Source organism: Mesitornis unicolor, unplaced genomic scaffold (genome assembly GCF_000695765.1).
Source record: "Mesitornis unicolor isolate BGI_N332 unplaced genomic scaffold, ASM69576v1 scaffold16124, whole genome shotgun sequence".
Lineage (NCBI taxonomy): Eukaryota > Metazoa > Chordata > Aves > Mesitornithiformes > Mesitornithidae > Mesitornis > Mesitornis unicolor.
In genome coordinates this window covers 1-9,604 of record NW_010178185.1, presented here as the reverse complement: position 1 = coordinate 9,604, position 9,604 = coordinate 1, and the positions used below count along the sequence as shown (strand labels likewise).

General features: G+C 41.6%; 1 protein-coding gene across 1 annotated transcript; it reads left to right on the top strand.

Annotated features, from left to right (window-relative positions):
- Positions 1-927: 927 nt before the first annotated feature.
- LOC104533525 (chromosome unknown open reading frame, human C14orf166) lies at positions 928-9,597 on the top strand (the record flags this gene model as incomplete). Its single annotated transcript, XM_010182370.1, has 7 exons — positions 928-1,052; positions 1,883-1,982; positions 2,919-3,005; positions 3,960-4,048; positions 5,700-5,768; positions 8,754-8,802; positions 9,509-9,597. Coding segments are annotated over 7 exons (608 nt in total), but the record flags the coding sequence as incomplete, so codon positions are not given.
- Between the last annotated feature and the right edge of the window lie 7 nt (positions 9,598-9,604).

Here is a 9,604-nt window from a genome sequence, read left to right as displayed (position 1 = left end):
CCCCCGCACTTCTTCCCTCAGGGCCCCTCTTACCCCCTTCCCACTTCTTCCCTCAGGGCCCCTTTAGCTTTAAGCTTCGTTTTGTCAGTGTAGACGTTTTAAGAAGTCTTACTGAAAGCTTTTCTTTGCCTGTGTTGTGACCACATCTCATACATACTCAGTAGAAGTAGGGCACTTACAGTGCTTAGAAGAAACTTTTGGGAAGCAAATGTATTGTTCTTGTCCGAAAAATGGTGTGCTTACCCCAGTCCGAGATATGAGGATATTTAACTCAGGATATTAAAACTCATGCAATGCCAAGAAATCACAGGTAGCTTTTGAGCGGCCAGTGATCCCCTAAAGCTGTGATGTGCTGTCTCCAGCAGTGAATTCTGTCACTGAAGTGCAATTGCAGGCTAATTGCTTAGTCCAGTGCGAATAGAATTGTTTGGGCCGCAGTCTTCATATTGTGGAATTCCAGGTCTCAAATAATGAGATGTTTGGTCAACAACCAAGCAAAGGAGTCAGCGATCAAGGAAGAAAATGCCTTTGCACTGTCATGAGTTGCCCGTGTTGCTCTTTGGAAGAGACGGAGCTTACCGCTACATGTAACATGTTTGTCTGGAAAACAGGGTTAGGGACTGAATATCTCTATCATTGTTTCATCTTCTTCGCTTAATAAGTCATAACTGTATTCCTGATAGGTTGTTGGCTGGTACCTTTCAGTGCAGTCAGTCAACCAGAGACAATTCAAAGTGACTTGAAAAATGAAAAACACTCAGTGTTGGGTTTTGGTCACAGATTATCCTGGAATGCAGAGTTTTAGTGTTAGGTGTATCTTGCTTGGTGGTAAAACATGATACACTCAGGGGCACCAGAATTTGTAAGAACTGGAATTTTGCACTTACGATATCGGTTAATTCTTACTTTGTTTCTTTCTCCTAACAGATGAAACAGAATTCAGAAATTTTATTGTCTGGCTCGAAGACCAGAAAATCAGACATTACAAGATTGAAGACCGAGGGAATTTAAGAAACATACACAGCGATGAGTGGCCCAAGTCATTTGAAAAGGTATTTTGTTGTTCCAAACACAACTTGAAATTCTGAAGATGTCTTCTGTAAATGCTGATTAACAGCTGCTCTAGTTGTTGCATGTAAATGACTCCGAATGTTTATCCTGTCTCTGAACTTTAACATTTTGAGGAATTTAAATGTATTGTTGAAGCCAAACTGTAGGAGTTACTGAAGTCGTGGAACTTTTTGTATGCAGTTTTCACTCAGCTGTGTTTTTGCAGTAGGTAGTATCCATCCTAATTTGTTTCTTGCCTGATTTGGTTTAGCTCTTGAAATAGAAAGAAAATTGACAACAAATAAACAGCTTTTCCTGTATTAATGATTCTTACGTACCAAATGGAAAATGGATTAGGTGAATGCACTTGCAGGCTTTGCAAGCGTGTGGAAGAAAGCTACTGCAGCTCTGCTCTGCACCTCTTGTTATTTCAGACAGATGGTTTTCCACTGCTAGCACACAGCACGGCAAGCAGCCATCGTTCTGAGAGTGATCTCTGTGCTCTGAGCATTTTGAGTCACCACAGAGCTGTTGAGCTTTCCCTCTTGATTCTTGTTTCCAAGCAGCCCTGCGAGGAGCTGAAAGCGCTTTCTGTAACGCCCAGTGCCCTAAATAGTAGACTCAATGTAGTGGTGGATTGGAGCACTCTAAAACACCTCAGATGGATCAGAGGCTACAGCAGGGCATTTCAGAATTATGCTGCTTGTTAATAACCATCTTCTGACAAACTGTAAGGGCTGTGGGAAAGTGACTGTTTCCAAAATTCTGTGCTTCTAGCTAATTCGTGCGGGTCAATAACATCTGTTTGTTCTCTCCTCTTCCTACTCCGCAGTATATGAAAGACGTAAACTGTCCTTTCAAAATACAAGAAAGACAAGAAACAGTGGACTGGCTTCTTGGCTTAGCAGTCAGGCTCGAATATGGAGATAATGGTATGAGTGAGTTTAATATTTCAAAATAGTAGGGAAATGTGTTTTTCTATTTAAGTATTCATCAAATTAACAGATGGTCAAAAGTATGTATTGTTTTCTTTAAAAAACAAACAACCCATAACACACCCCCCACCCCAACATCATTTAATCTGTTTGGTTTTCCACTGTATTCAGATGTGAGCGATTTCTCTTCTGCTCCCATGGGACAGTGCAGTAGCATACTTGCATTTATTACTTTATTTCTGGATATAGCAAAAATTGTTGTATATATTTATACTCTTTTCCCTGTAGGATTGCCTTTGTGAGAGCTTACTCTAAAGTGTATTAAATGCATTTTCTTTAGTACTACATCTATTCAAAGAAGTTATTCTTAAAACCTTGTTTTACAGGGAGTAGATCAGGAACCCTTGGGAACTAGGGCAAGGTTATGAAAAAGTTGAGTTAAATCTCACCAGTTGGCAGCAGATTTATTTCCTTATAGTGAGAGTGCAGATACAGATGTAGTTACTGGTGGCAAACATAATAGTAGCCAAAATACTGGTTTTCATTACCTTTAATTCCTGCAGGGAACTGATGGATTTTAAAAGTAGTAGAGCTGTAAGGTGCAGCTTCCTCAGCCTGCTGGGATGGAGACTGTAGGAAGATCCTTAATCGAGAGTGTAGTGCCCTACATAAGTGTGGAACGTGCTCTGGTGCTGCTCTGGGCTAACACAGAAGCTCTCTGCAGATGGGAGCTGGTAGGGTAGCTCACTGGGAGCTTTTGGGGACATTAGCAGAGAGCTCTAAAATGTCAATGTATAAACCCATAAGACTCTTGGGCAACTACCACACCCGAAAAATACAGCTATTGCAAACTGCAGCTTGGTGCTAAACTCTTAACTGGTTATTTTTATCAATAGCTCTAATGGTCTCCATGTTTGCTTCTTAATTCAACAGCTGTTAAGTATAAGGATTCTACCCCGGATGGTGCTAAAAATGTTGACAATACAGCAAAAAATGCAGAACCACTGATTAACCTGGACGGTAAGTGCGCAGCAAGCAACTGTATGTGGATGCATCGTACGTGAACACGTTCCATGGCCTGCATGGTGTTCTTTGGATTTGAAGTTGTTATAATATTGTGATACATGTAACTTTTAAAAACCCTGTTTAAATCCTTAAAAATGCAGGGTTATATGTTCTTTTACTGCTGGCTCAAAAGGAAGGAGGAGCTGCTCTGTGTGAATCCCAGGTAGCTGGATGTGTGCTGATACAGAGCTTTTCCTGCTGGGGAAGGGCAGGGGGCAGAATCCTTCACAGCAGAAGGAGGCACCCAGAGACTTGATCAGATAAGAATAAATTGAGAAGGCTCTTATCAGGGGATGAGGAAGTGGCTAAAGGCTATTTACCTTAACAGCTTTGCAGAGAGCTCTGGAAAACATGAGTACTTACTGTGGGTTAGGATGAAATGGCAGGATACATTCGAGTCTATAGCCAAAAGTTATCTTTAAAAAAAAAAAAAGCTAAAGAAACACAATGGCAGACTGTTTACTTCAATACTGTCATGTATTGTGTGTTGGATCAGTCTTCCCCAGCTGTACCTCTCTGATAATAATTGTAATTTTTTTTGATTGCTAGGCGCATTCACAATGAATAGAAGTGATGGAAAGTAGCTACTAAAATTAGCCCTAAATCCCCCAAATCTTCTCTCATTGCTCCTTCTTCAAAAAGACAGCTAGGAATTGGTCCTGCCCTCACCCAGCAGGCACAGTTCTGCTCTGCAGTGATAAAGATTTATAAAAGAGAATACCTTCCTGTAATTTGCTTCATTTTTAGACTTAACACAGGTTTCCTGTGCAGTAGGCCATGTCCAATGCATTTGGCGTAGAAAATGTTGCTGTTTGTGCTTGGATGATGTTCTGCAACCTGGTTACGAAGCCCAGTGCACACTCTGATTGCTTTGCACATATTTTTAATGATGATGATTTATTTTTACAGTGAATAATCCTGATTTCAAGGCTGGAGTGATGGCTTTAGCTAATCTGCTTCAAATCCAGCGACATGATGACTACTTGGTGATGCTTAAGGTGAGTTTCAGAGTTTTCAGACCTCCTTTCTTCCTCCTTTTCCCCAGTGGCTGGTATGAGTGTAAAGCAGTATTATCATGTTAGGCTGGTTCTATTAGGAATTAACAGCCTGTAGTTATCCCATCGACTGCTTTCTCATTCTCTCCAGTATGGTACCCTCCTTTGCCTTCCCAAAATAGTCTTTGAACCCTTCACTAATCTTTAAAAAGTGGTGTAATGACTCAAAGAGAAAGCAGGATGTGTTTTCTGCAGAAGTGTCTTTACATTTCTGTCACTGTTTCTACATTTCTAGTCTTTTTTTCAGACAGAAATGGTTGGACAGAACCCTCAGCCTGAATTTTCTTCCTTTTAATTACAGTGAGAATAGATTCCTGCAATGGCAATCGATGTAATGTGAACAACACTAATGCTGGTTTTTACAGCTGATGATATTATTATGTGTCAGCAAAACTCTTTAATTCTGCACCACATTAGGCAGGTTTGCAGTGTACACACAGAGAATTTGTGATCATGGTTCAGGCTCAGACTCTGGAGTGAATGCTTAGGGAAGACCAAAGGGTGCAAGCACACCACAGACATCTGGCCAAAGCAAGCAGAGATATTTGGAGTCCCATTTTATTAAATTTGGTGAGTTGATCAGAAAGCATCTGTATAACACAGTTGAATATCTTTTTTCTAATGGAAAAGGTGCTCTAAATTATTTTACACTGGGTCTGGTTTCACTGCCGGAATGTAAACACATCAAATTGCTCTTGTGTCCAGGCTGCTCTCTTCAGTTAAAAAGATTTCTGCATTCCAGTGGCAACTTAATCTCCTCTCAACTTTAATCATGACCAAAACTGGGATAAATCTTTAGGGGAGAAGCGTGAAGCAGTACGCTGCTTCTGTCACATTTGGCTACTCATCAGGAAAAGTCTGAGGAATGTATTTGACAGACCCAGTTCTTTCTGGTGGAAAGAAATCTGCCTGCATGGTATTCCTTCAGTTATTTTTAGAGGCATTTACAGCTGTAGGTATCAGGAACTGATAGCTCTGATACAATTTCACGCAATGTACCGGAGCCAGCAAAAACAGATGAGCAGCAGGATCCTTAAAATCACGGCTGTTCTTGTTCCTGTCTCTAAAAATAAAAAGACTGAGAACAGGAAGGAATTAAAACCTGGGTAGGTAGCCTTGCTCCAAGTTTCTCTGTATGTGGAAATGGTTCAGCATCTACTAAATGATGCTGGCAGCAGGATTTCCTTCTTGAATAAGCTGTGTTGCTGTTGCATTAAACACATACGATCTCAGGGAAAATAAAAAAGGTAGTGCTGCTCTGGGATCGTGACCAGCCCATTCTGGGAATCACAAGCTTTCTTGACTGTTCTTAATACTTGCAGTTTCTGGCCCAGTAGTGCCTGAAATAAAGTGCAATGTCTTTGTCTCTTGGTTAAGCTGCCTTCCCACAGCCCAAGGGAGACACCTGTGTAAGACACTAATTGCAAAGAATAGTGCTATTTGGAAAAGTTTAAGATCTGAAAGAGTTTTCCAAAAAGTCTTCCACAAAACCAGGGGGTTTGAGGTTATGCCAGCTTATAATGTTGGCTTGGAATTGCTGAGAAATGCATCAAGATATTTAAAGGTGGGAGTCATTAATTTATGTTTTTCCTAGGCAATTCGCATTTTGGTTCAAGAGCGCTTGACGCAGGATGCCATAGCGAAGGCCAGTCAGTCCAAGGAGGTTTGTATATACACACCATGAGCCTGCTGTTAAGTATTCCTTAGCGAGTAAAGAAACGTGGGTGTAAATGTCTGCCATCTCAATCAAAACCAGTTCTGTTTAAATACCTCACTTAGGAGGGTGCTGGAAGCTTGCTTTATTTTCACCATCCTGATTCTAAAAGACTCAGACGATTATGGAGAGTATACAAAGCTCTTTTTTGTTTTGGTTGAATGCAAATATATGTACCTATATGATCTGTCCTGTCCTCATATTTGCTAGAGGATCATCCTTGCTGTTCAGTGCAGCAGGCCTGTGGTAGGAGAAGAAATGTATGACCTGGCTTTTCCTTGGAATCGGCAGCGTTGGCTGCATAAACAGGTTGAAATGTCCCTTGTATGGAGTGTTTTGCTTCGTACATACAGCTCGTGTGTTTAAGGAATGGGATGTTGGACATCCAACTCCTCCCTTCCCCAGAAAGAGAAATGGTGATGGAAGCTTCTGCACTTAAACCTCAGATTTTGCAGAATTATTTTCTAAAACCACCATTTGTAAGATGTGCCAGGGTATGACCATGACTTTTTGGATTGTCATTTCTTGAACATCCCAGTTCCCAGCTCTTCTCTCCAGCTGCTGGCTTTAGGCCTTGGGCGCAGCCAGGGAAGGCCTCTCTTGCCCCACAGGTGTATGTTTTGGGTGTCCCTGCTGAAGGATCTGTGTCTGGTTGAAGAGCGCAAGTCCCTTCATCTTTTCTGGCAGCTGCTCAGCACAGTTCCTGCTTTATTTATTATTATGAGGCTGCTTATGGTGTTTACTGAGTGGTGATTGCAGGTGCTCTGAGCTGCAATGCAGTAATTGAGAGTACGTCAGAGTAAATCAAAGCTTTGGTCTTGTATATCCATAAAACCATTAAACGAGCAGGAAAATCTGGAAGCAGCTGTGACTGATGTAGTCATTGTATATTCTGTAACTAATGCTAAGAAAAAATTCCTTTTAATTGTTGTTTACATAGCTGGACAGCTGACACACAGATCAAAGTGGGATTTTCTGTGAGTTTGGAAGAACCCAGCTTCTTTGAGGAATGGTGAATTTTTCTGTGGCAAAGGATTGTTCAGATTCAGTAGGTCCTCACAGCATCATCAGGTCTCAGGTTGAACTGTCACTGCATGTGATGTCTGTCACTGGGAGTGTATCCTCATCATCAGGAATGCTACATTTCAAGTGACGTGGAGAAAAGGCAGGGTGTTGGAGGCAGGAAAACAGCTTTATCTGTGCCAGCAGCAATCATCAACTTGGTAATATACCAGCTGAAAGAAGAAAATCAGAAAAGCAGAGGGGATAACTGGGTGCAGGATAGAAGGAGAAGAAAAATAAACCTCTGCTGATTTTTGGCTGGCTTGTTTCTGGTCAAAATACTAGCCAGTGACTCTGTGTATATTGAGCCTTGTCCCTGGAAACAGGTTATAAATGTCTGAGTGCTGCATGGCAGACGACTTAATATACCAAATGTCAGGAGTTGCATTCTTGGCATTATCAAGACAGAGTGAGGAAGAGATAAAGTAGCTCCAGAAATGTTCTCTGACTGAAGGATCTGTGCTGAGGAAGCTTACACTGCTGTGCTTGTGCTTTAAATGTACCAAATAAAATGAGATTGATCTTATTGGGTTGTCACGGTGCAGTTTTCAAAGTAAGGCATGGCACTTATTTTTTTTTCTTTAGATTATGTTTTGAATGGTGAGCAATTCAATGTACTCAGTGTCTAGACAGGAGTCAGATTTATACTGACAGACTTGCAGCCTCTCCTGCTGGGCTTTCCTTGCCTGATGAGTATCCCAGGTAGGATCAAGTACAACAATTGCCCTTCAGGATCACTTTAAGGATGCCCCGATAAACATACCTGGGGTATACTTAAAAGCACAACATTTTGGGGGTACTTTTCCCTCCCTTCTATGAAATCTGGAAGTGTTTTTTTCCTCCCACTTAAGGTTAATCTGGTGTTACTGTCGACACTTCCCGTTACAGGGGAGGTGGCTGCGGTGGGCAGGCCCATTGCAAGTGTTTTGTGCAGCAGTTTTAAATTGAATTTGGGGGAGGATGAGGCTAAGAAATGAAGTATTCTGTGTGTGCATGGATTTAAAGGTGCTCTTCACTTCTCTCCCTGTTTGAAGATCAGGAGTTTTTCACATGTATGTAAAAGCCTTTTAAAGAAATCCTCGCTGTTTAGAAGGTTTACAGCCCCGTCATTTTAGAAACTAATAGCGTTGAGCTCGAATGTTTTAGTCGTGCAAGGCGAATGTTGAAAAAAGTTCGAGGTAGTAAAAGCAATTTTGAAGATTTGCATTGTTTAAATCTAATTTTATGTGCATGGTGAGTGACTGTTTAGCATGGCTGCTCCTCCACAGCTGAAGAGGGTAAAGGAAAGAGCGTGATGATTAGAACAGAGCAGTAATAAAACTTCTTTGTCCTGTCTTAATAGAGCAAGTGTTTAGAAAAGTGAATGTTTAGCTTTATCCCTAAGCTTAACACTTGAGAAAATACTTGTGGGGATGTTGATGGAGGTTACAAGTTTGGCACTTGAGAAACTCTCTTGATTGCAGGGAGCTTTTACAGTTTTCTTTCAAATCAGCCCATGCTTTGCCTTTAAACAGCTGCCAGATTTCAGTAGTTTCTAAGAAAGCCGCGTTTGTGCGTGCTTTTTGTTTGCCTGGGTAGCGATGTTGCTGGGTCGAGTCCTCTCTCGCAGAGCTGTTGTTGGCCTTTTAAGGATTGAATGTGGGCTCTGTGTATCCAATGGCTTGACGAGTAGGGGGATTATTAAGCACAGAGATTTTTCTGTAGTAATTCTCTGGGTTTGATGTTAATCAAGCATGGTGACTTCTTTTAAGTCTCTAAGCAAAACTCAAGTGTCCTCTCCTCCAGAATTACCTGGTGTGGTACTTGATTTTATTTTCCAGACATGCAAAATGACATTTCTAATTACATTCAATATGCTTTCTCTTTTTAAAGGGTTTGCCCGTAGCTTTAGAAAAGCACATTCTTGGTTTTGACACGGGAGGTAAGCAGTCCTCTTAATGTTACTTTCAAACGGTGATGTTTGCCTTTTGACGAAGTATGTTACTGTCAAATCCACAGATAATGTGTAGAGTAAAATAGCCTGGAGTGGAAAGAATTGCTCCCTCCCAGCTCGTTATGTACGAGCGCTCCTGAGCGTTTTGTTTTGGAACAGAAAAGCATAAATCTCCACTGTGGGATATGTTTCAGAGTAATGTTTTAAATAACGGCTTTTAATGGCAGCCACGTTTGCAAGCAGAAGGAATGCATCTCAGTGCTGTTGGCCTGTAAATCGTGCTGCTGCCAGCAGAGGACCCTTGTGCTGCTTCCCTGTGTTTTAGCTGCGTAATTTCCCTAAAATCTAACAGGAGCAGTGCAAGTTAGCATGACCCCATAGATTATTTTGTAAGGAATGGCCAAATGGCCTGGGACTCCGCTCGTCTGGCTTCACTTTTGCCCCATGTACACCTAAATTAATACTCGGAGCACTTCATGCCAACCCGACTTGGCTGTGGATCAGGGCAAGCACCGCAGGAAGCTGAGGGAGGTTTTTTGGAGCACCCTGGCCCTCTCCAGCAGCAGGGAAAGTTGTTTCCTCTTTCAAGTATGAAAACCACAAGCATGAATGAAGCGCAGTGTGTTAACTTAGTTTTTCTTAAGAGCTCCATATCAAATGAAAGTCCTTGATACGATTTCTCTTTCTTGCCCAGATGCTGTTATCAACGAAGCTGCCCAAATTCTCCGGCTGCTGCATATAGAGGAGCTCCGCGAGCTGCAAACAAAAATTAATGAAGCGATTGTAGCGG